Genomic DNA, 26020 nt, shown 5'->3' with positions numbered 1-26020 from the left:
CAAATGCCATTCGGGTCTGGGAGCCTCAGCTTTAGTAATATATGTATATGACTCCCAGACCTGAATTGCATACGGGAGCTCCCAAATGCCATTCGGGTCTGGGAGCCTCAGCTTTAGTAATATATGTATATGACTCCCAGACCTGAATTGCATACGGGAGCTCCCAAATGCCATTCGGGTCTGGGAGCCTCAGCTTTAGTAATATATGTATATGACTCCCAGACCTGAATTGCATACGGGAGCTCCCAAATGCCATTCGGGTCTGGGAGCCTCAGCTTTAGTAATATATGTATATGGCTCCCAGACCTGAATTGCATACAGGAGCTCCTGAAGGCAATTTGGACATTCGGATCCTGAAAGCCATTCGGGTCTGGGAGCCATATACAAATATTACTAAAGCTGAGGCTCCCAGGCCCGAATGGCATTCGGGAGCTCCCGTATGCAATTCAGAAATTCGGGTCTAGGAGATTCAGCTTTAGTATTAATATCTGTATATGGCTTTCTGTGGTATTCGCAACGAATATTCGTAAACTCATCCGAAATGAATAAAAGTTCGTATTTCGCCCGAAACCCGAACCAAATTGAATTTTGCATCCGAATCCCGAAATAACAAAATATCCGAACCTGATTTTTCCACAGCTTACATGTCTTGCTTCAAGTAGGTCAGCTGCAGGTCAAATGTCAATGAATGTTCATTGATCATAGAAGCGTCTCAAACTGATGCCCCAAGCGGGGTGAAATTCATTTGGATGTTTCTAGCTGGGCCTTTTTATGTAAACGTCTCTTGCACAGCCTGGAAAAGGGTCTTTTCACCTAGAGATGGTAAGATAGATAACCAATGGGTTGACCCCCCACAGGGCTTGTGACGATGGGCTTCTGTTCACTTTAGATGGGGTTTGCATTCCCATACAGGTCCATGGGAAGGAAAAAAACAGCTTCACCTGCAGTCAGATGTCAACAAATCTTGAATGATCTCATAAGCATCTCAAACAGGGGGTAGAATGAATTTGATTGTTTCTAGGTATCCCTCTCTACACAAGCTTATGTCACACAGGCTGGAGAAGTGTCCTTTCATCTAGAGATGCTTGGATGGATGACCAATGGATTGACCTCCACAGAGCTTGAGGTGATGGACTTCCGTTCACTATAGATGGGTTTAGCATTCCCATACAAGTCTATGGGAAAACTAAACCTGCTTACGGTCATAAGGGGGTCTCCTGCCGGTCAAATGCACCTGTCAATAAATCTTGGATGATCTCAGAAGCGTCTTTAACTGATGCCATGGGCACAAGCCTGAAGTAGCTTGACACAGGCTGTTAGCGATTTAGAAAATCTGGAAATTGTGAACAAACATCTGGTTTCTGTGTTTGCCCCACAACATTCCAAACCCCTGCAGGACACTGTGGTTCCTCCAGCCGGCCCCAGATACAGTAGGGAGGTAGGGGGTCGGTGGGAGGAACCATTGAGCGCAGTGTGGGATGCAGGTATTTAACACTCCTGAAAGGGTGAGATGTGAAAGGCTTTGCTGGAAGCTTTAGCTCTTGAAGTTTGGGGAGTTCACAGACATTTTTTTTCATATTTTCAGGCCCTGAAATTGGAGGATATACAGTAGGGGGAAGCACGTCCGCTTACCTCCAGCCACCCACCCACAGGGATGTACTGGGGTCCATTTCCGATCAGGTCAAACATGGAATGATGGAACGTCCTTGTGAAAAGGGCCTAATGTCAAATTTAGGGTTACCACCTCTTCTTCAGGATAAACACTCTAGTGGCAATGTATTTTGGTCAATATACAGGAGACAGTGAGGAGAGACACAGTCAGGAGAGAGTGAGGAGAGGCAGCCAGGAGAGAGTGAGGAGAGGCAGCCAGGAGATAGTGAGGAGAGGCAGCCAGAAGAGAGTGAGGAGAGGCAGCCAGAAGAGAGTGAGGAGAGACAGCCAGGAGAGAGAGTGAGGAGAGACAGCCAGAAGAGAGTGAGGAGAGACACAGTCAGGAGAGAGTGAGGAGAGGCACAGTCAGGAGAGAGAGTGAGGTGGGAGAGTGAGGAGACACAGCCAGGAGAGAGAGAGGAGAGTGAGGAGAGACAGCCAGGAGAGAGTGAGGAGAGAAAGCAAAGAGAGAAAGAGAGGAGAGACAGTGAGGAGAGAGTGAGGAGAGACAGCCAGGAGAGAGTGAGGAGAGAGAGAAAGAGAGGAGAGACAGCGAGGAGAGAGTGAGGAGTCACAGCCAGGCGAGAGAGTGAGGGGAGACAGCCAGCAGAGAGGAAAGAGCCAGGAGAGAATGAGGAGAGAGAGCCAGGAGAGACAGCCTGGAGAGCGTGTGAAGAGAGACAGCCTGGAGAGTGAGGAGAGACAGCCAGGAGAGCGAGGAGAGACAGACAGGAAAGAGTAAAGAGAGAGACAGCCAGGAAAGAGTGAAGAGAGAGACAGCCAGGAGAGAGTGAGAGACAGTCAGGAAAGATAGAGAGGAGAGAGACAGCCAGGAAAGAGTGAAGAGAGAGACAGTCAGGAAAGAGAGAGAGGCAGCCAGGAGAGAGAGGAGAGACAGCCATGAAAGAGAGAGAGGAGAGACAACCAGGAGAGAGAGAGAAGAGACAGCCAGGAAAGAGAGAGATGAGAGACAGCCAGGAAAAAGAGAAAGGAGAGACAGCCAGGAGAGAGAGCAAGGAGAGGGACAGCCAGGAGAGAGAGCAAGGAGAGGGACAGCCAGGAGAGCGAAGAGAGACAGTCTGGAGAGAGAGCAAGGAGAGACAGGCTGGAGAGAGAGCAAGCAACATATCTTCCTGAAGCAGAACCCCGTGCCCTTTAAGACTTATCTGCACCCTGTGTTTCAGACACCTCCTTGCTTCCTGAGTTCTGGTGTCCCTCTGTTTCCTGCGCCTCCTCCATGCACTCAAGTTGGAATACTAGGCCCGTCTGCCTCATATTGTGACATCTTGTGTCCGGGTTTCAGCTGGCCTAAAAACCCGGACACAGTACATACAAGACTCAAAACCCGGACTGTCTGGGTGAATCCCGGACAGGTGGCAACACTAATCGCATGACCGTCTCTGCCACTATGACACATTGACTCACAGGGGACAGCCTTCCACTTATCTCTGTGGAATATCGCCCTCGGTGGCCCTGAACGCTGCCGAAGCTCGCTCAATAACTGCGAACGTGACGCCTTGACGGTTCAGCTAGCGAGGGAACGATTCTATAGAGACTATAGCATGTAGTCTTTTAGCAATCCTGACGCTGGAAATTTGTCGCCAAAATCGCATTTGTGACTTCCTCCTTATGATGTAGTAGTGTCGCCAGAGATTACAGCGATTATATCGCTAGCGACAAATTGCCATTAATGTCGCCTGGCGATATCGCCGCTACAAAATTACCAGGAGGACATGGCATTTATTCATGAAAGTGTGAAAAGCACTGCAAGAGCCATAAAACGGGGACATTTTATTGTGGAAATCAGTTTTTGGGACAAACGTTGAAGTGCTGACACTTTTTATACTGTCCTCCATCCGTCTCCATGACATTGCTGGCTGCGGCTGAACTCACAACCTGAGTAAGACGGACTGTCACCCCAATGGGGTGGGGAACGGGACTGCCCCCCGGCGGCGGGGTGAGAAGCAGCCGACGCAGCGGAGGAATTCTCTGACCGGGGAGGAGGGCCAGCAATTCGTCATCCGGAACCGGCTGCTCTATTACCTGTTCACCATCGGTACCGAGCTGGGCAACGAGCTCTTCTACATCTCCTTCTTCCCATTCTGGATCTGGAATGTGGACCCGTACGTGGGCCGGAGGGTGATCGTTATCTGGGTGTGGGTTATGTATCTGGGCCAGTGCACCAAGGATGTCATCCGCTGGCCCCGGCCCCCCTCCCCGCCTGTCATCAAGCTGGAGGTCTTCTATAACTCCGAGTACGGCATGCCCTCCACCCATGCCATGTCCGGCACCGCCATCCCCCTCTCACTACTACTGCTCAACCTGGGCAGATGGCAGGTAAGAAGAGCTTCTAGAGATCCTCCTCTCAGGGCTCACATATGTATGAAGTAAAATGTTCAGACTATTATCCCTGGTTACATGCTGGGCATGAAGGGGCCACATCTCCATCCTGATGAGAGCTTATACAGTTCCCACACTCGGGGGTCACCTGAGCTTCTAGAGATCCCACACTCAGGGGGGGTCACCTGAGCTTCTAGAGATCCAACGCTCAGGGGGGTCACCTGATCTTCTAGAGATCCAACGCTCAGGGGGGGTCACCTGAGCTTCTAGAGATCCAACGCTCAGGGGGGGTCACCTGAGCTTCCAGAGATCCAACGCTCAGGGGGGTCACCTATGTACGATGTCTTATGTTCAGAGTACAATACAAAACACAAAAATTCCCCAGCCTCAACCAGCCAGCCTGCAACCAAACAAGTAGCCCTGTCAACAGTATGCGTTAAAATCAGAGGTTTTAGTTGCACAAACTTTTGGCCAAAAATATGTAGAAGCCAGACCGCCGCGCCAAGGCACCTATTTTGGGTTAGGGGGACGCACTGGAGTCCCAGCGTGCATTTTTGGTTGCTGGGCCTCCAGTGCGTCCCTGCACCTTATTAGGAGGAGTAGGCCACCTCCAGGTACACCTGCATGTAATTTATCAACTTCATTAATATGCTCACACTTGGAGACTCTGATACATAGAGTTAGGACCACACTTTGCAGAGGTGCCTTGACGCGGCAGTGTGGCTTCTACATATTTTTGGCCATGAGTATGTTCAGAGTACCTCTGGGTAGAAAGTGGGTAAGAAGGGGGTCACCTCTCCATTTTGATTTGGGCTTCGTGAGCTTCTAGAATTCCTCCACTCAGGGGTTAGGTATGTATGATGTTATATGTTCAGACTACCATACCTGGTTACGTAGTGGGTAGGAAGGGGCCACATCTCCATTCCAAACCCTCTGAGCTTCTAGAGCCCCTCCACACTGGGGTCATCTATGTGTATGGTTATAGAGTCATAGTACCAGTCTTGGGCACATGGTGAGTAAGAAGGAGCCACATCTCTCCTGATCGGAGCTTCTAGAGCCCCTCCACACTGGGGTCACCTATGTGTATGGTTATAGAGTCATAGTACCAGTCTTGGGCACATGGTGAGTAAGAAGGAGCCACGTCTTCATCCTGATCAGCTCGTAGTGCAGGTCGCATTGTTTATTTTTTTGCTTTACATTATCCTAAGCATATTTGCATCTTACAGCTTAACATGTTTGTTGTCCATTTTACCTAAATTTGTTTCTAATGCTGGACGATGGTGATTACCCCATTTGCATCATATATACATTTCCTGGGCATACATAGAATCTTTCACCTAATTCGTTTTCCTTGAACAATTTATTGCTCCTCCAACAAACACATTCTGCAGCCACTTTGGTTTGAAGTTCATAGTGACACGTACCGGGTTTATTGGGATTACGTTTTCGCTGTGTGCGGCAGTTTTCCCTGTAGTTGTTAAAAATCAGATCAATAGGCGGAATTTTTAAATGGGAGAGTGAAGACTAAATGCTATTAAATATAATGTGCAGATATGACTCAGGAAGCCTCTTGAGGTTCACAAATATTTGTACTGAGCAGTGTGTTTAATATAAACAAGAAATATTGTATACATGTGATTTTCAGTTTTCTACTTCCTTGAATGTTGTTCTTCCGTTCTTTACTGCATGTGTAATGAGGGACAGTTAATTGTTCTTGAGGAATGCTCAGAAGAATGGAAAATGAGTATTGAGTGGTGTGATGGGAAAGTTTGTTCCCACCAGATGCAGTCCGTTCAGTTTGGCAGCTGCATTCAAATGCATCACTATGCTTTCCCATGGGATTTCTGGTGCTCTATTTACACCAGTGCAGTCCGTTCCGATGCAATCAGAAAAAAAAAATACAGCTCGTCTAATTTTAGCTGCACCTGATCGCATCAAAAACGAATGCAAACGCACTGGATGGCACCTTTTTAAAGGCCCATTTTAAGCGGGGGGGGGGAGGTAAAAACGTGGCAAAACGCATTGCACTGCAGCCGCGCAGACGTGCAGAAAATGGTGTGAACCTGCTGCAGTACCAGTGCATTCCAGACCAGACACAATGAGACATGCGGTATTCGTCTGGTCTGGAACGGACTGCGCTGGTGTGAACAGAGGCCAGAAATAGCATAGGGATACATTAGGATGCATTTTGGGTCCAGAAACAATCTGGTCTGGTCCAGCACTACAAAGTTTCCAGAGTGTACCTGTAAGGCCCTATTCACATGTAGCGGTTGTAAATTCAACGTGTTTTTCCTCCCGTTCGTCCGGACATGCGTGGGTTCTGCACGTTTGTGGCAACTACTATAGCCGGAGCACATGGAATCCGCCCAAGATATTGTGCCTGGACATTTTTTGCGCAACGTGCGTGTTTTGTACAGCAAGGATGTCACACATGTGAACAATCCATGTAGCTGGTGATGATGTGACACTTAGTAGTCAATAAATATTGGCTTGTATTTACGCTGGAGTGCTCGTGACTTTTCTTTACCTCAATCCATGTACCCATCGCACTCCTGACTGCTGTTCCATCAAGATAAGGTGGGTGCACCGGTAGTCGATGGATGGCCACCATCTCTATGATGCGTAAGAATATGGACACCGGCACTCCAATAGCAAATGGATTAAGTCTATTTATTGACGTACATGCAAAAAAGCTTAACTAAGTGTGCGATGCGTTTTTGCATTTGCTATTGGAGTGCCGGTGTCCATATTCGCACGTGTGAAAAAGGTATATTGAACTGTATTCGTTTTTATGTTTAGCGCGTTTTGAATACATGCAAAAACACGCTACCGTGTGAACGGATCCTAAAGGCAGGAAATAGCCTGGGAGAAAGACTAGGGGTTAGACCAGGGGTGGTCAAACTCCGGCCCTTCAGCTGCGGCGACACTATTTGTAGTGATGCATCTGTCTGTGGGAGACATGCCTGTGAGAATCTTGCAATGCCTCATGGGATTTGTAGTTCCACCACAGTTGGAGGGCTGGAGTTTTCCCACCCCTGGGTTAGAACCTCTGCTGGGTTTTATATGGCTGTTTGTGTTCCTTAGAGATGTCCTCTCTTGTCCATTTGATTGTCAGTCAGAAATATTTTTGTCTAGGTCAGGGCTGGACCAATCCCAGCAGCCAGGTCACCAATGCTTTTAGAATTTGTAGCTGGCGCTTAAAGGAGAACTATGAGGTGTGTGAAAATCACTCGGGAAATCGGGTGACTCACTTCTCGTTCCTGTCCCTGCAGAGAGCCGTGACTGTCGCTCACGGCTGCCTGCAGGGATTCCCTCCCTGCTCCGATCCTCCAGCGCTGAGTGGAGGAACGAACGGGGGAGGGGGCGGGTACAGCTGGCTCTGCCTCTAGATAGGCAGAGCCAGCTCTCACTCAAACAGCTGGGTGGATCTCTACAGTAATGTCGGGATCCGTCCCGGCTGCGGTGTCTTAGTATAGCGCTGTAGCTCGCTGTATACTGAGCTTTGGGTCACGGGGGGACGCTAGTTTATGTCCTCCCGTGACCCTGAGGAGAACTATGGGGAAAAACACTTACCCCATAGTTCTCCTTTTAACTTTTGAGGGTTTCTCTAGTTGTCAATGAAACTGGCTAATAAAAAACAAAACAAATCCTGCTGGCTCTTGGATTGGATAGACTGGCTCCTGAATGTATATGAATTTGTCCACTCTTAGGTTAGGCTTTCAGGGCTAGTTCACACCATCCTCAGTGCGTTCCGGCCGGATTGTGGCCGGGGCACACTGGATCGCATTCCGACCAGCTCACTTTGTTTTGGGACGGGGCGTGGTGGTGCATTGAACTCAATGACACCACAGCCACGCCCTCAGGTCGCAATGGGAATAAGTGCTTGCATTCCGGTCCTCCTGAAGTCAGAAAAAGTAGTGCACACACAATTTTTTCTGACTGCAACAGACCGGAAGGCGGACCCTTCCGGCCCTGATGTGCCACAATCGGGCCGGAACGCAATGAGGACGGTGTGAAGTAGCTCTGAACTTTTTCTGCCAGGTTTGTTTACCCTCAGGAAGCTCATTATTTTGCAAACTCCTTTTTATTATTATTTTCAAAGGATTATCTAAATCTTTATCCCCAGGCTTCATCCGACCTGTTTTTAAAACTTTCAGAACTCACTTGTAGTTATACATTTTGTCACACTGTTACATAATTATCATTTTTTTCTAAGGCGTCATACTTGAATATAGAGAATATACTTGGAGCCCTTTCACACAGAATTTCTGATCAGGTCCGCCTGTCAGTTGTTCAGGTGGACCTGATCGGAAGCCCAGTGTTAAGGTGGGCATACACTGTACAACCATCGCAAGACCTTAGTCTTGCTGATGGTTGCAAAGGGATTAAAAAAACGTACGATCTGCCCATCTTGGACGGGCAGATCGCACTCTCGATCATCGCAAGCCACGCCCCCTGAGGGGCGGGCTTGCGATGACTAATGAGGGGCGGGCTTACGCTGACTGCAAACGGGCAGTGTGCGCGTGCGCACACCGGCCCGTTCGGCAGTCGTCGAACCAGCAGGCCATCAACTCGCCGAGAATCGTACGATTCCCGGCGGGTTTTCAAACATGCTGGTTCGATGGAAGACGTGCGACCGTACAGTAGAAACGGTTGCACGCCTTCCATACACTGCACGATTCTCGTACGATCGCGGGGGCACCTTAAGTCTGTGGGCATCCAGATCTAATCAAATGGTGGTCTCGTTTCCCCCGGCTCCATTCAGGCTCCTTCGACAAAGGTTCATTGAAAAATCGACTTTTGTTGATTAGACCTCATTCGCACTGCCGTATAATACGCTGCACATAGGTGTGCGCACAGCGTTTTTTTCCCCATATGCAAATAAATAGCTCCATGCACATAGCTGCCTATTTGAGCTGTGTAAAGATGCGCCCGAAAGAATGGAACAGAGATGCGTCCAGGCTTGGAATTTTTGCGTCTGTTATGCGCATGTGTGCGCTTATACGCACGTACAGTACATTAAAGTTTATGTTAAAAATGATGCACTCCCGGAGTGTACAGTTTGTGCATATATATATATATATATACATACAATTTTGCTTTTGCGTTGTGTGAAATGAGGGTGGGAGGGGGCGTGGCGGTGCATTGAACCACACCCACAGTGCGAGCGCCGGCACTCGAACACGTGGCACATTAGTGCCTGCATTCCAGTCCAGTGCGATCTGCAAAAAATGCTGCAAACACTTTTTTGCAGATTGCACTGGACCGGAACCCACACGTTCAGGTGCCGGCGATCAGACCATGGGAGGGGGGGCGTGGCTGCTGTGCCATTGAGTTCAATGCACCGCCACGCCCCCTCCCGCCCTAAAACAAAGCGAGCCAGCTGGGTTGCGTTCCAGATGCCGAACGCACTGAAACGCACTCTTGGTGGTGTGACAGGGCCCTGAGACCTTAGAGGAGTGCTGGCATGACCACATGATGCTTTATTTTCACTCCAAGTCAGCAGATATTCGTGCGGCGTATGGCCAGCTTATGCCATGCATTCAGAAAATGAAAATACAGAAGGTTTGTTTTGCACCATGCACAGCTCTGAACAAATTCCATGGCACTCATTTTAAATTGATTGGGCTTTTTCTTGGGGTGACTAAACAACAAAAGTGGGGCGAGCGCTAAGTTGCTTTATCATTTATTTGAAGATGTCTACAAAAAAGAAGAAAATGTCCCTTTTTGAGAGACCTCGTTATTGATGTTGTGTTGCAATGTTTGATAACGTAGCCGTATGTAAGCTTAGCACATGATGTTGCAAGCATTGGATTTCCTCTTCAGCGGATATGACTTTTTGACAGTCAGCAGTTGAAGGGAGATCTGATGTCTCACCCAGTGACCTTTAGTCACGGCTGTCACGTGATTCCATCTGTTTATAGAAGGATTTCTGCATGAGCCAGGACGTGGAGGTGTAATGTTCATCATCTCGCTGGTCTTCCCTTCTGTGTATGATGAGGGTGCACGGGGTTCTGATTGTGTATTGTCATTGGAGTCGGCTTCATTCTGACCTTTACTGCATAATGTCAAACAGAGAAACAGAGCGCTTTTGTTATTTTTGTGCTGGAGAAATGCTTGGAGGGGGGGGTGTTGGTAGTTTCTTTTTTCTCTGTAGCCACTAATGAGAACCCGATTTGTCTGATTTTGGGTTTAAAAGGGTTTATTTAGGGCCGATTCACACCATCTGCGTTGGAGCTGAGCTGCCCGTTGTTTCAAGTGCAGCCCCAACGCAGTTTGCATTGTCATGGATGTTGCCCATTCACACAATCGCCTTATGGTAGGAACATGTTTTTTTTCTTCAACGCAGCGGTACAACCATAGAAGTGCATGAAAGTGAACTTGTGACATTTAAATAAAGTTCTAACAAAAAAAGTGCACAGTGTGATTCGCTGGGATTAGCGATTGGGCACTGTGAAGGGCACCACACACCAGACGATGTATGAATGGGCCCTTATACCTCAGCTTGGGTCCTAGCTTGTGTTAGTGACTATTTAGAGCTCCCCCAGTCAGCTGTTTGGGTACTTGGTGCTACTCAGTAATTTTTACTGATTAATGGCTGGCTATAGACTGTTACAAGTTTGGCCGATTCACAGCATTTGCCTTGCCGGCTTGACCGAAGTTGATTAGCCAATCGGCTGCAGTCACTGTTTTTTTTTTGTTTTTTTTGTTTTTTTGTTTTTTGTTTTTTTTACAGCCAAGGGTGCATGCTTTGCACAATAGCTGCAGCAAGATATTTTTGGATCTTAGTTTTAATTTTTTTGTCCAGCCTGCAGGCTGAAGGAAAATAATCTATAAGGGGCTGGTTTGTAAACCGTTCACACAGCTCTTCACTGGGCGAATGGGATTTGCTGCGATGTATGGATGGAGCCACTAGATGGAGCCGAGAAGCATAGGAATTTCCTATCCACTTCAGCTCCATGTAGTGGGTGTACATCTCTGCAACTCGTTTGCACAGTGAAAAGCTGTGTGAATGGTTTATAAATGAGCCATTAGTATATGGCCAGCTTAAAGGAGAACTATGGGGTCAGTGTTTTTCCCCATAGTTCTCCTTAGGGTAATGGGAGGACACAAACTGGCGTCCTCCCGTTACCCTAAGCTCAGTATACCGCGAGCTACAGCTCGCGGTATACTGAGACGCCGGAGCGGATCCCAACGTAGATGACTCGATCCGCCCAGCTGCGTGAGTGACAGCTGGCTCTGCCTATCTAGAGGCAGAGCCAGCTGTACCCGCCCCCTCCCCCGTCCGTTCCGCCAGTCAGCGCTGGCAGATCGGAGAGGGGAATCCAGCCCCTCCCCCTGTCATGGCAGAGAGCCGTGACAGGATCGAGAGGTGAGCGAACCCGGTATGTGTTCGCTCACCTCCCGATCTACTGAGCCGACCTGTGACCTGTGAGTCTCATTGTCACAGGTCGGCTAGAACTATGAGGTGAGTGGAAATCACTCATCTCATAGTTCTCCTTTAAAGCTAGGAGGAAAATACAACTTGGTGCACCTGTTACTGCATCCTAGGAATCTGGGTGTTTATTTGAAGCATGTCTATAAGTAAGGCCCCTTTCACATGGGAGGTTCGGTTGGACTTGGGTCCGCCTGTCTGTTCTTGAGGCAGACAGAATTGGATGGCCAATGGTAGTCTGTGGACAGCTGAGTCTAAATGGACGGGCGTCAGTTTATACCTGGTTACCCCTGACTCCGGCCAGGTCCGGAAAAACAAACGTAACAGTGTTACATTTCGAGGGACCTGGTCTTGCCAGATCAGGGATAATCTGATGTAAACAGACACATGTACAGTTACATCCGATTCTCCAAAGACCAACATGGGGTTCGGTTATCCGTGCATGGCTGTCCTCCTGATCAGCCAGTGTGAAAGGGGCCTAAGGGCTTGTTCACACCAAGTGCGTTCCAGGAGCAGAGCAGTTACAGACCGGATCAAAACTGCGTCCAATGTATTCCAATGGTATTTTGGGCTCTAGTACACACCGCAGCGTTCAGTTCCAGAGCATGTAAAAAAACAAACTGCAGCAAGCCCTATTTTACCTGATCTGGAACGCATGCAAACACATCAAAAACGCATGCAAACGCAATTATATATATATATATTTTTTTTTAAACCAGAAACACGGCACAACACACTGCACTGCGTGTGCAGAAACTCATGCAGATCTGGTCTGCATTTGGTGTGAACAAGCCCTAAGAGTTGTTATTGCTTACTTTTAAAATGATTCAGGCTAGGTTCACACCTAGGCGATTCAGATGCTGAGCTGTTTGCGTGTGCGACTGTTCATTAAAAACCGTGCGGTTTTCAATGCATAGAGATGTCTATAGGACCCAAACCGCGTGACAACCGCCCGAAAATAGCTCCTGCACCTTTTATGCGCGACAAACCGCAAAGGTGTGAACAGCCTTCATTGACTTCAATGCAAATCTGTGTTTTGCGCAATATCGCGTGATAAATCGCCTAGGTGTGCACTGGCCCCGAAAGTAACAACACTCCTGTTTACATTCCTTACCCTGTTTGTTAGGTAGCGACAGCTCGAATATGACGGGGTCCCAGCAGCACCCTTTTCCCCCTCTGTTAGTCTTCATAAAGGAAAGCCATTGTTCTTGTTTTAGTAAAGAGAACCCGGGACGGTACGTTGACGGATGCTTTTTAATTATATACAGGCTTATTTGCTGAAAACGTTTTGCATCAATGCATCAGTGTTTGGACAGTCCCATGATGAAGCTTGTGTGTGGAGAGAAAAATTTAATTTAGCTCATCAAACTGTAAAGCTGAATGATAAAGCTGAATGATTAGGTATTATGTGCTTACCTTGTGGGATGCAGTTTGCTTTCTAAGTTTGCATCAGCATAAAGCTGGAATATCAAAAGATAAATTCAAACAACTGAGGATACAAATAATTTACACAAAGTTTATAATTTAGATTCATTTTGATCTGTATTCAGCTGGTTGGCAGTCCTCCTCAGCGTGCAGAGGAGCCAGTGGTCCTTGAATTTGTCTCAACACTGATGCAGATAACATGACTTGATTATATAGAGATGAAAGCTTTTGACTTGATTAGACATTAGTCATTTATTGTGATGTTTAGTAATTTCATATAATCTTATTTACACACACTATTCTAATTAGGGATGCACCGATACCGGTTTTTCATTATCAAGTACGAGTACCGATATTTTGCTGTCGGTATTCGCCGATACTGAGTACCGATACCGGTGCTTCCACTGGTATCGAGCCAGCTTCTCGGGCAATCGGGCAGCGGGTAATGACATGCCTCCCGGCTTCCTGATTTCCTGGGAAACCAGCTCTATATATGGCCTGCTCGATACTGCTTGGCCAGGAAACCGGCTTCCCAGCCAATCAGCATGGAGCTGACTTCCCAGCCAATTAGGGAGGCGGGTCATTAGTCAGCGCCCGTCTTCCTGATTGCCCGGGAAGCGGGTCATTACTTGCCGCCTAGCTTCCTGATTGCCCAGGAAGCTGGCTCCATGTTCCCCTACGGCACTGCAGGGGGTTTTATGCAGAGATGGGCTTTATGATTGTCTTGCAATCTCTAGTCAAAATGTCAGACTACAGCAAGGGTGGGCAACTCTGGGCCTCTAGTTGCGCTTTAACCACAAATCCCAGCATGTCTCGGGGAGTCATTATTGTAACTGTCAGTCTTGCAATGCTTCATGGGACGTGGATGGCCAGAATTGCCCACCCCTGGACTAGAGGAAGCCCAGTAGCAGATATGGAAAGCTCCTTTTTAAAGCCTTGTGTACATGTTTTGGATTGATGTAAACATAGGGGACACCCAAGACCTGTTAGTTTCTACCTGCATGTAAAGCTGTTTTGTAAAGGTGACCATACACCTGCCGATTATCGTACGATAATCGCCTGAAATCCCGCGATCGTATGGAAGGCGTGCGATCGTTTCTACTGTATGGCCGCACGTCTTTTGTCTTATGAGCACACTTGAAAACCCACCGAGAATCGTACGATTGTCGGCGGGTTTGTGGCATGCCCTTAAGACAAATGCCGCACAGGCCGGTGTGCGCAAGCGCACCTTGCCCGTTCAGCATTGCAGTCATCGGAAGCCCGCCCCTCAGCGTTGCGGGCTTGCGATGATCGCAAGTACCATCTGCCTGTCAAATATGGGCAGATCGTACGTTTTTTTTAAACATTACCTTACAACCATCGCAAGACAAGAGTTGTAAGGTGTATGGCCAGCTTTAGGATAGGGTTCATGGAATACTTTGAGCAGTCAGGCTGCAGTGTATACAGGTGCTTCTCCTGGCAGCCAAAAGTAGGGCAGCACATTAAAAAAAAAAAGTATTTTGTGCTGCAATGGACTGTTAAATGCTCATGTACATCTGATGCTTTGCCTGTAGGGTTCAGTGAACGTGTTAAGCTGCATTAGTGTGGTCTGCTTGAGCTGTGCTAGTCACACCCTCAGAAACCATAACGCAAGTCTTTTCATCGTCTGTTTAGTGTTCTGGGTGCGATTTTATGTAGTCACACCTACCATTAGACAAGACAGTTGATTTGTGTTGGCACTCATTAACAGTTTGCTGACTGACTTCTACTTATAGGGGTGGTCTATCGAAGGGTATCCTGTGCCAGTGAATATTGACACCCCGTAGCTTGTAGTCAGTTGCTGTAATAGTGGACAAATGCAGCAGGCCTGTGGGTGGTGTAGGGTGGATGCTCATGAGACCTATTCTACAAAGATTACCACTGTAGAGTATAGTCTAGGCCAGAGGCGCCCACTATTTTTCGTCTGGAGATCTACTTTTCAAATGACGAGCTCATTAAGATCTAGCAACGAAAAAACACCTGCATTCAGGGGCGGGAGGGGGCGTGGCGGTGCATTGAAATCAATGGCACCGCAGCCAGGCTCCGCAGGCAGGCCCCTCGCCCACAGTGCGATCTGAGGATCCACTCCAGCTCTTGTAAGGTAGAGAGACTGGGTGGATCTTAAAAAAAAAGTATTTTTTGGAGTGTGTTAGATTGTGTGAGTGTGTCTGTGGTTGTGTGTGTCAGTGTTGAGGGCCCGTTCACACTAATACAGTACGTTAATCACACAGTCCCATGCGATTAGCACACTTTATACCATGCAGTCGCACCTACCGTGCATTCTGGTGCCGGAGATGTGTTGCGTTGCCATTCATTTGAATGGTACCCCAAATGCACCTCCCGCCCACAGTTCCATCGCCCGCACCAGAACGCACGGTAGCGCAATGCCGTGCAATCCAGGGTGGCGCGACTTCATGACCACGTACAAATGTGGGTCCTGAGGTTACACTGGTTGAGAACCACTGCTTTACAATATTCCCCTTCACTCCTCCATACTACTCACTACTCCAGCCGTTACATCAAAGCGTATGCAGGGAAGTAAAAGGAGGGCGGAGGAGCTGGGCCAACACAAAGAGTAACTAGACACTCCCAGAGAGAGAGAGTGGACTATGATATGCAAGGAGCGAGGGGGCTTTGTGGGGGGAATTGACTTTTTCTGGAGTAGTCATTTTCTAGCAAGTTCAAAGGCCCATTTCTGAAAAGGAAAAAGCTGCGAGTAAGCATGTACAGTACTTCTTACCTGCAATTGGTTAAGCTGGTGACAGCGTCTCTTTAATGATAGCTGTGTGAACGTGTCCTGACTAGGGTGAGAAATATCAAAGGCACTTTCTAACTTCTGTATACTCATTAACACACTAAATATGCTGCGTAGGAATGTTGGGTCCATTGGCACTGGTCTCTTGCTTCTCCGCATCTTCTGAAGTGGAGCACTGCAATATCGAAAAAAAACCCCAAATATCTAATAGATACTAATAGATAATATCTAATGTGTCATTTTTTACAATGTATTGTAATTTCTTTTAATACTGTAATTGTATCTGACAAACGGTTGAAGATTGTCCCCTTCAAATTGCAGTGCCGTCTTTAGGCTGAAGCAATATTTTCTCAGTGAAGCTTTCAGCCTGCCTGTGATCACTATGTCATAGCCGAAATACGGATGGCCTTATCGGAACCCACTCTGGTCCCTAATTGTCAGTAGGGACTGGAGCTGATGGCTTGGATTGCGAGTCATGGGCCAAATCAGCTGGTGGCTCTCAGAGAAAACGTTTAATAATATATCCTCAGCATGGGGTATCAAGCTTTGGAACGTTCATACATAGATTGCAGATTAGATGAGATTAAAAGGGATGGTTTTAGGAAAAAGAGTAGAGAAGGGAGCAGTAAGAATGAAGGCCATTGGTGGTCTCCATCTTTAGCCTTTGGTTGGAAGATGAATGCTTGAGGGAGAGAGGTTAGAATGTCTATGAAAAGGGGGGGTATCCATTTGGCCTCCAACCACCAAGTCTCCCAAGAGCCCATTGAGAGATGCCAAACCTTAGATTTGGACTACTCTTTCCAGGTGCAGTATGTTCTAAATCATACTTTCACATGTTTATACATGCACCAGGCAAGCCACAGATAAGTGCCGTCTCAAACTCAGCCCATACACTGAAGATGACCTTCATCCTCCATGGCTGGATCTGGAGCATACATACCATTTCAAAGCTCAGCTGTAGACTCAAACAATGCCGGAGTCTGAGGTCTGTGCTTTCAACACGTTTTAGGATGACAGGAGCTGGAGGGCTATGACTTTTTTTGTACACGATCCTTAGAGGACCAAAGTGGTCTTTACTCATGAGACCTGAAGGCGTTATAAGCCCTTTTTCTCCGGTTCCTTATTCTTCAACATATGTGTGTGGTTTTCCTTTTCTGTGACTGAGCTGTGCACCTCTCCCATCTGCTGCACAATGTGGTTCCTCGCCTTGACACTGGCTGGGAGGAAATTGCTGTAGTTGCATGTTTCACATTACTTATTTATGGGGAACCAAGAGTTTCCGCAGCTCGCTGAGATAATAGTTGATTGGAGTACACTGTGTGATATCCATCCAGTGTAATGAAGTAGTTGTAGATAATTCAGGGAGAAATGGGGGTGGGGAGACAAATTGGGGGGGAATTTATCAAAGCAATTGCAACAGCTTTAGCCTCTTAGATCCTTTTTTTTTTTTTTAATGTGCAAATCTGTCTTTTTAACATGTTCCCCTGTTATGATCTGAGCTTGTACTACTTTTTCAATTGCATGTTTTTTTGCACGTGTTTTCATCTACACTTGCTCCAGTTTCAGACAGCCGCACAACATCACCTAAGAAAACAATCGCAACTTAAGAAGTCCCCATGACCACTTCTTCAAGAAGCGATAGTTAGGCTTTGTGCCTGGAGTTGAGTCTTCTTTCCTGGAGTCTATTAAACCTAATTTATGAACAACATTACACTAGCATTATAAATCTGGTGCAAAGCGCATCAAATATATTCAGTGCAATTTAATACACACGCAATTGCTATGATAAATTCCCCCCATATATTGATCATGTTGCTTGAAAAATATAAGCAAGTATTTTAGATCTATAATGGTTTTAGTTGTTATGGATCCACCTAACCAAGTGGCAGAGCTACTAATACAACCGCTCAGTGTCTGCAGCCCCCCTCTGCCAATCCCTGCTTCCCTGAATCCCAAGGCTCATCTCTTCAGGGAAGCCTATTCCGCCTCAACCTATCCACTGAACTATCACTTTCTCATACAATTCATCCCCACACTGCTACCACCTCATGTTTCACTTGCCCCTCCCTTTTAGATTGTCAGCTCTCATGGGCAGGTCCCCACTTACCATTTTGTCTTGACTTGTATTGTAACTGTAATGTCTTCCTTATATTGTACAGCGCTGTGCAAACTGTTGGCGCTATAGAAATCCTGTATAATTAATAGGGATGCACCGATACCACTTTTTTAAGGCCGCGTACGAGTACCGATACTTTATTCCAAGTACTTGCATCCATAATAATTAATAATAAAGATCCTTCCCGATTGAGGTCAACGTTCCATGCAAGAGAAGAGCTTTACTACTTCTACTGCAGAAGGATGCAGGAACATGGCAGCCGCTACTTGTTTCCTGGATAGGTCAGTTCCATGTTTCAGAGATTTTGCTTCTCTGTATGCGGCATTTTCAGTATCTTCTGTTCTTTTAATCTCTGGAAACTATAAACGTTTTTTAGGTATAGTATTGTGATTCATATTTCTGGCCCATTTCTCCAGGTTTCCTGGAACTGACTCCTGGTTTGTGAGTAATGCTGTAACCTGGCTAATCAGTGCCAATAATGGATGATTGGTTTTGGCATACTTGCAGAGGACGTGCGTGACAGAACAAAGCTGTCTCTTTGTTGTGTAAATGTGAGTTGTTGCCTCAATTATAGTGTTTGGGAAACATAAAGAAAACCTGACATTTCAGTTAGCCTGCGATTCTAAAGACCCGTCATATTCTATCCTGTTATGTCATCAGCATTGTCATAGGAACACATAAAAGAGTTGATTTTGGTAATGCAATGAAAGGTTACCTGAAAAAGTCCCTTTTATGTAGTGAGTGCTGCCTTCCATTTGCCCATCACTTTCACCAACTTCCTGGGTTCCCAGTGTGCTTTGCGTCTCTTTCCCTGCTGCTGGATGTGACGCAATCTCCATTTCTCAAGTCTCCATATCCCATCATGCATTGCTTCCAGCAAGCAATGATGATGATGCATTGTTCAGATGTTGAGTTGTCATTAGTTAGCCAATATTATTTATTAACCTTTTGTTAAGACTAATAGACGCGACCAATTATTTGTGGCGCTGTCAATCTTCACACGTTCTTTGAGTACGATATCCAGCAGAAGGAGATTCCTCTCTTCGCATTTTTTTAGGGCTTGTTCACCCCAAAGCCGGACCAGATCAGCATGAGTTTCTGCATGAGCAGTGCAGTGTGTTTTGACGCGTTCCAGTCTGTTTTTGTGTGTGCCTATAATGGGCTTTCAGTGCGTTCCAGGGTGTTTTCATGTGTTTTTGATGCATTTGCATGCATTTTGGTGCGTTCAAGAGCAGAAAAATTGTGCATGCTGAAGTTTTTCCACATGCACTGTCTGAACTGAACACTGTGGTGTGAACTAGAGCCCAAAATAGCATAAGATGCTTTTTTGATGCGTTCTGTATCTGCTCTGCACTTGGTGTGAACTAACCCTTAGGCTGGGTTCACACCTAGACGTATCGAATATGCACGTTTGTTGCGCGTTTCGAGACGCACGTTTTTATCGCGATTCGCGGTAAAAAAACCGCCTGACAAACGCGCGTTTCCGAGGGCTACTTGGCTGTATCCCAATGGAAACACGTAACAAAAACGCCCCAAAGAAGCTCCTGTAATTCTTTGGGCATAGGGCGTATTGTAGCGCGTTCATACGGCCTGTAATATGCCCAGGTGTGAACCATACCCATAGGAAATAATGGGATTTCGGTGTTTAAGCGTTTTGCAGAGCGTTCAAACGTGCTACACAACGCCCAGGTCTGAACCAGGCCTTAGTGTGGTTGGAGGAATCAAGTGGTTTTCTCTCGCTCAGCCACCAGGTTGAATGAGAAAAAAAGTAAATGTGTACGGACAGCTTGAGACTGGGAGAGAGAGGGGTAGAGGCAGGGGGCTATCAGATGTGCTAATAAGGATCCTGCTAACGGCAGGAAGGAGCAGAGAAAGGAACACATGAGTCTGCTGTTGTTCTTCTCTGTCCAGTTCACGGTCTGGGGGCAAGAAAGTGACTGAAGTGTAAAGTTTAACTGCTGTACAAAGAGGTCTGGTCACTGTGTTGGCTCTGCTGTCTGGCAGGACTGTGTAAATCTGAGGTTTAGGTGGCCATATCTCCTAATAGCTACTGAGTGTGTATCTCAGCTGTGACTGTTTGCTGGGAGCTCATCCTTAAATCATGACTATTTATTACCGGTATTTATATGGTGCCAACAATCTATGCAGTACTTTACATAGTGTACATGTCACGCCCTGCCCTCAAGAAGCTTGCAATCTAAGATCCCTATCTCACTTGCATGCATACACATGCCATGGCCAGTTTAGACAAGAGCCAATTATCCTTCCAGCAGCTTTTAGAGTGTCGGAGGAAACCCACGCAGGCATCGGGGAAAACTTCTACAATGAGCTTTGCCAGCTAGTACAGACTTGGTATTCACTAAGGGTTAAAGGTTTTAGAACACCTCCATTTTTCCCATTTTTTTAATTGAAATTTACGCAGTTTAATGTCTGTGCGGCGGATCGCATTGCGGCCAGAGGGCGTGGCTACGGCACCATTCATGTTTTGGGTCATCATCTTGCTGTAGAATGACCAACTAGGTGGCATGGCAACATGGCACTGTTCTTGGCAGATGCAATGTAATCTCTCGTATTTGGCAGTTCTCCAAATAATTGTAGAGTACAACGGTCCCGGCAGCTCAAATGGTTTTCAATCATCGCTGTTTTCTGAACAGATTCTACAACTCCAAATTCAACAGCAGGATGTTGTATAAGAGAGGAGCCGCTGATGATTTCAGAAGACCAGCACCATCTTTGTTAGGCGTCATTCATTGTTGCCATTTTCTTGTGTACTAAGATTCTGGCTCAGTCGTGTAAATCTGTTTGAGGAGCGGCAGGGGCTGATATGTGCACACAGCCAAGATTATCTCGGGTGTGTGTATAAAAAAAAATTAAATCAAATGTATATATATATTACCGCAAGCGAGCGGAATCTGTGCAGCAAACTATATGTGAATAGAGCCTAAAAGGAATAGAGGAAATTTGTATTTTTGGCATGTGACATTGGATAGTGTGCTGCTGTTGTGACATTGTATATTGTGTTATTTCCTCTTGAAAGAAAAGTAAATAGTTTTTAGGAATATTTATAAGTTTTTATACCTTTTTGTTATTGCCCCTGCCTGCGTTTTACAAAACCTTCTTGCATCATAAATAAATAAAATGTTCAGAAAACACTACGGGGGTCTATTTATAAATGTTCTCACACAACTTGCACCAGTATTTCTACATTTTGTTTCCCCCAGCTGACCTGTTACAGAAATGTGTCAGTCTTGGGTAAGAGTTGTGTCCAGACATTAATATATGGCCCCTGTTCTTCAGATGAACTTACTCAGGAAACCTGACCTTTGTTGCCTGTGTAGGTGTTTTTTTTCTCATCACTGCTAGTCTCCCGATGTAATGCTTGTGTAGACGTGGAATTGTAGGTTTAGCTTTATCTACAAAGCTTTTCTGTGTTGAAATGTTCCCTTTATATTGACATGTTATTTTTCTCCTCTCCAGTATCCATTCGTTTATGGGCTGCTGCTCGCTGCCAGCTGGTGTTCCTTGGTGTGCCTTAGTCGTGTTTATATGGGAATGCATTCCATTTTGGTAAGCCCAAATCCTTTGACTTTCACTTCACTACCAATCATATTGTTGTAATGCAGGTGTGGGCAAGCTCGGCACCTGCTTGAATGTCTTCACTACCCTGCCAACCTTACCACATTACCACCATCCAATATACTAAGGCCTCATTCACACGAGAAAAAGCCGGCACGTACAGCTCCGTGCTGCGTGCACGGCCGTATTGGGCGGCTCCCGGGAAGGACAGGTGCTGTGTGTGATTTAGTACGCAGCCCCTGTCCTCTGTGGGAGTACGCCGCCCTACGCTTTCCCGCCCTGCACGTCCTTACAGGTGCGGGTGTCTGTGTCCGTACACTGATGGGATGGATCCTGTCTGCGTCCGAGCCGGGACACCCGTACGGACCTGCACTTGGGGTGAGCGTAGGGTGGCGTACGGTCGCGTACTCCCATAGAGAAGGACAGGAGCTGTGTACTAATCACACGCAGCACCTGTCCTTCCTGGGAGCTGCCCGATATGGCCGTGCACGCAGCATGGATCTTTTAGGGCGCGGCTTTTTCTCTCTTGGGATGACATCCTCTCACTGTCATCCCAAGAAATGATCAGGCTTTGTATAGTCATCCTAATACAGGACCCATAGTAATGGGAAAAGGGAGGGGGGTTATGATTTCTTATGCTATGCTCACAGCATCCATTCACTTTTATTTATTTTTCGGACTTCTAGGTACTATGGGCCTGCAGTCAAATCTAATGCAAATTAGTGCAGTAACCCATATCCTTGTATTAGCAATCTGACCACATTGATCTCACAGCTGTGATCTGATTGGTTGCTTGGTAGTGCTCAGGTCCAGGCATCAAGGCCCAATAGCAGTGCTTGTTTCACTGCTTGCATAGTTCTGCTATGTTGTCCTAGATTGTTCACTTCTCCTGCCTTCTCCAAACTCTTTACCCTTCTGTGAATAGACCTGTTAGTGATTGTGTTATTAGCACATACCTTAATAATTCGGTGTCTATTTTTATCTGCCTAAAGTTTTGATTTACTGTTCAGCAATGTTTAATGCCAAAGTTATACTTTTTTATGTTTTCGCAGGATGTCGTCGCTGGTGTCCTTTATGCAATTATCATTTTAATAGTCTTCCTACCTGCTCTGGACCTTATTGATAATTTCAACCTTACTTATAAATATTCCCCCTTCATCATCATCAGCCTGCACCTGGCTCTGGGCATTTTCTCCTTTACACTTGACACGTGGAGCACCTCCCGAGGAGACACGGCGCAGGTTCTCGGCAGCGGAGCTGGTGTCGCTTGCGGATCTTACGTCCGTTACATGCTGGGCCTCATGGCAGAACCTTTGCCTACTGCGTTGCCTTTTACTATTCCACCTATCACTGTGAGCCTGCTTGGCAAGGCCTTGTTACGGGTCTTTGTTGGATTAATCGTCCTGTTACCGATCCGGTCGGTCATGAAGATGGTCACCATCCCATTGGCTTGCAAAGTCTTTGGTATTCCTTGTGATGATATCCGAAAGGCGAGGCAACGAATGGAGGTGGAGCTCCCGTACAGATACCTTACTTATGGGACGGTTGGATTTGCAGTCATGTTCTTTGTCCCTTACATGTTTACGTGTTTGGGGCTTTAACAATGGCAGATTTCCTTCTAGCACAAATGGCATAAATGAAACCCTTTAAAGAAAGGATTAAGTTGCTCTGAGACGACCCGTTTCTCCCCTAATGACTTCTTTCTTTATTGGGGTGAAAACACAAAAGCTTGTAATAATCCTAACCCATGTCTCCGATCCATCACTGGGCAGGTATCGATATAATTGGGCCAAGCAGAGCTGGCAAATGGTCCATTCATTTTCATTCTAGTTGCAGCTAAGGAGAAGCTTCATGTATACTTGTATTTTTTTTAAAAAGTTTTTAACTTTTAAGACCATTTTTTTTTTTCCCTATTCAGGTACTGTATTAAACTGCTTGATAATTGTGCCTTTCTTTTGCTAAAATCACAAGCGCCATGTATACTGTGATGTAAAGATAAGCATCCAGAACGTAGTGTGATCTAGAATACTATTTTTGCACGCCGACAGCAGTGGCAGTTGTTTAATTGTTGTGTTATCATTTGAAAATGTCTCTCTTTTTAATCTTGAGAGAGATAATATTCATTTTTCCATGTTTTATTGTACTAGGGAATATGCTAATATTTGTGTTTTTAACATTGTTGACCACTAAGGCCTCATTCACACAAGAAACGGCCGGCACATACAGCTCCGTGCTGCGTGCACGGCCGTATTGGGCGGCTCCCAGGAAGGACGGGTGCTTCGTGTGATTAGTACGCAGCCCCTGTCCTCTGTGGGAGTACGCGGCCATACACCGCCCTACGCTTTCCCGCCCTGCACGTCCTTGTGGGTGTCTGTGCCCGTACAATGATGGGATGGATCCTGTCTGCGTCCGAGCCGGGACACCCGTACGGACCTGCACTATCGGAGTACGTGGTCGTACACCGTCCTAAGGCTCACCCCAAGTGCAGGTCCATATGGGTGCGGGTGTCCCGGCCTCGTACTCCCATAGAGGAGGACGGGCTGCGTGCTAATCACACGCAGCACCTGTTCTTTCCGGGAGCTGCCCGATACGGCTGTGCACGGAGCTGTACGTGGCGGCATTTTCTCGTGTGAATGAGGCCTAAATATAAAGTGTATCTAAAACCTAAACCTTTTTGTCTCGCGTTGGCTAGAATAAGCAAGGGTGTCCCTGCTGAGGAGGTTCACCCTCTTTATTTGTCCTGATGACCGTTGTTACTGGCGGCAATTGTCCAAAAGAGAATTTCCATTACTTTGGGAAGAGATCCTCTTCCTTCCTTTTGTGTCTTGAGTCAGGACGTGAAGGGTAATCTCCCCAATAGGGCGCACAAAAATATAAACTTGAGTTGTTTTAAGCATTCCCTAACCAAAAATAGTTTTCATTACAGATGTACCGTGTTTGATTCGGTAATGTATGCAAAACATTCTTTTCTTTTCTAGCCACTTTCTTAAGTCCACTCACAGCTAATTTTTTTAATTTGGGTGTTTAACGACAATCTCAAATTTTTTATTCCTTGCCTGTTGCCTCATCTTTGGCTTTGTGGCTGCAGTCTCCATTTATTTTTATATTGTGGAGGGTACCAGCTGGTGTATTTTGACAACCTTCGTAATCCTTGCAAGACCAAGTGGTGATGGCATGGGTCAAGGACACTTGGAGGCATCGTTTTTCATCCGCACTAAACTACATTTGTTTTGAAGTGTGTTTTTGTTTTAGTAAATATTTCTTCTCTTGTTCTAAAACTAAAGGTGCTGCTAAAGAGCAGGTACAACAGAGATTACTTACCCTTTGCCATGGAGGCCTTGACTTGGGGGGGCCCAGTCTGTCTATCAAAGCACTCTTAATGGGATACCAGGAGGTGGGTGGAACTTGTGCCCCCAGTTTAGGCCTCTATAGCAAAGTGCAAGTAATCTCAGATTGGGCACAGAGACTCCTTTCTGGCCAAGACATGCAATAAGAGGAAGCTCTTTTAGTTTCTGATTGAGTGAAGTGAAAGTCAGTTTTAAGGTACCCATAGACGTGTGATGACGAGGAGTTTTTTTGCCATAAGACAATAATATCCTGTTCTTAGTAGCTAACCAGCCCTCTCTGTAGGCACCTGTCAGGAAAATGTTCTGATGATGTACCATTTGTTAATTGGCGTCTGCCTTTTCTTCTCAGCCCCCTTCAGCTCCCCCTACAATCCCCTTCCCCCCTCTTGTCCATTTAAACCGTTCAAGCTTATGGGGTACTCTGCAATACCTTGCAGACAGCTTGCCTTGTGGGATTGTGTCGGCAAAACCAGCATCCTTTTTAAGTCTAGGCTAGACTATAAAAACAAACAAAATGGTGGGAAAGCTGGCAGGTTCTGCCTGAGGACCCCCCTTCCACACACAATTGCACTGTGCCCATTACACTGCAGACCTAACCAAAATTAAGTATTCACATGGGTGCTGGAATGACCTGCGGATGGCACCGCACAAATCCAAATGTAGAGCAGGTAGTCACCCGCACACCAAGGTCCAATATATTGATATGTCTTTATTTGACATCATATATACATGGTATCACATGTGAAAGCAACGTTTTGGAACCTACAGTAGTCCCTTCATCAGGCAAAACATTGCCACTATGTTTTGCCTGATGAAGGGATCACTGTAGGTTCTGAAAGTTGCTTTCACATGTGATGCCATGTATATCTGATATCAAATACAGACATATCAATATATTGGACCTTGGTGTGCGGGTGACTACTTTTCTACCCCTTAAACACACTTCCTTCAGTGCAATACTGTGAGCTTCTATAACCAAACCAAGAGAGGGGTTCGCACTGGAGGGGTTGTGGCAAACCTGATTTCTAGACTAGCAGTTGGTATTTGACCTATTGAGCCCTCTAGGCTTAAGTGTTCAAAGACTTACAGAAAGTTTTTTATAGTAGGGAACACACAAGCATTTCTTCATGCATACTTCTGTGTGCCCAGGCCATGCACATTAAACAAGCCTTTATTCACCTCCTGTAGCAATACGCATCGTGGAGAAATCCATCTTCGAAGTTCATCATAGAGGTGCTGAAATCACAGCTCGTTCCCCCTTTTATATTCTATGGCGGCAAGATCTTGCCTTCTAATGTAAGCCGCTCGAAACCAACCAAAACTGACTTTACATCCTGTGTGATCTTTGAGGAGGAAGT

The 26020-nt window shown here is 46.4% G+C and overlaps 1 protein-coding gene across 1 annotated transcript; it reads left to right on the top strand.

Moving 5' to 3' along the window:
- Positions 1 to 1892: 1892 nt before the first annotated feature.
- Positions 1893 to 22945, top strand: SGPP1 (sphingosine-1-phosphate phosphatase 1). Its single transcript, XM_018556293.1, has 5 exons — positions 1893 to 1900; positions 2588 to 2592; positions 3553 to 3987; positions 21217 to 21306; positions 22368 to 22945. Exons 3-5 carry the CDS (start codon positions 3814 to 3816, stop codon positions 22914 to 22916), a joined length of 813 nt encoding a protein of 270 aa, XP_018411795.1. The 5' UTR covers positions 1893 to 1900; positions 2588 to 2592; positions 3553 to 3813; the 3' UTR covers positions 22917 to 22945.
- The last annotated feature ends 3075 nt before the right edge of the window (positions 22946 to 26020 follow it).

This window comes from Nanorana parkeri, unplaced genomic scaffold, assembly GCF_000935625.1.
Source record: "Nanorana parkeri isolate BGI_ZX_2015 unplaced genomic scaffold, ASM93562v1 scaffold12, whole genome shotgun sequence".
Taxonomy (NCBI): Eukaryota; Metazoa; Chordata; class Amphibia; order Anura; family Dicroglossidae; genus Nanorana; species Nanorana parkeri.
This window is presented reverse-complemented; position numbering and strand designations above follow the sequence as displayed.

What these genes read in the sequence shown, in the direction of transcription:
- SGPP1 (XM_018556293.1), top strand. Translation starts at nt 3,814, where the DNA reads ATGTATCTGGGCCAGTGCACCAAGGATGTCATCCGCTGGCCCCGGCCC. An exon ending in TCAACCTGGGCAGATGGCAG is followed by an intron (nt 3,988 to 21,216) that starts GTAAGAAGAGCT and finishes TCTCCTCTCCAG; the next exon opens with TATCCATTCGTTTATGGGCT. An exon ending in TGGGAATGCATTCCATTTTG is followed by an intron (nt 21,307 to 22,367) that starts GTAAGCCCAAAT and finishes ATGTTTTCGCAG; the next exon opens with GATGTCGTCGCTGGTGTCCT.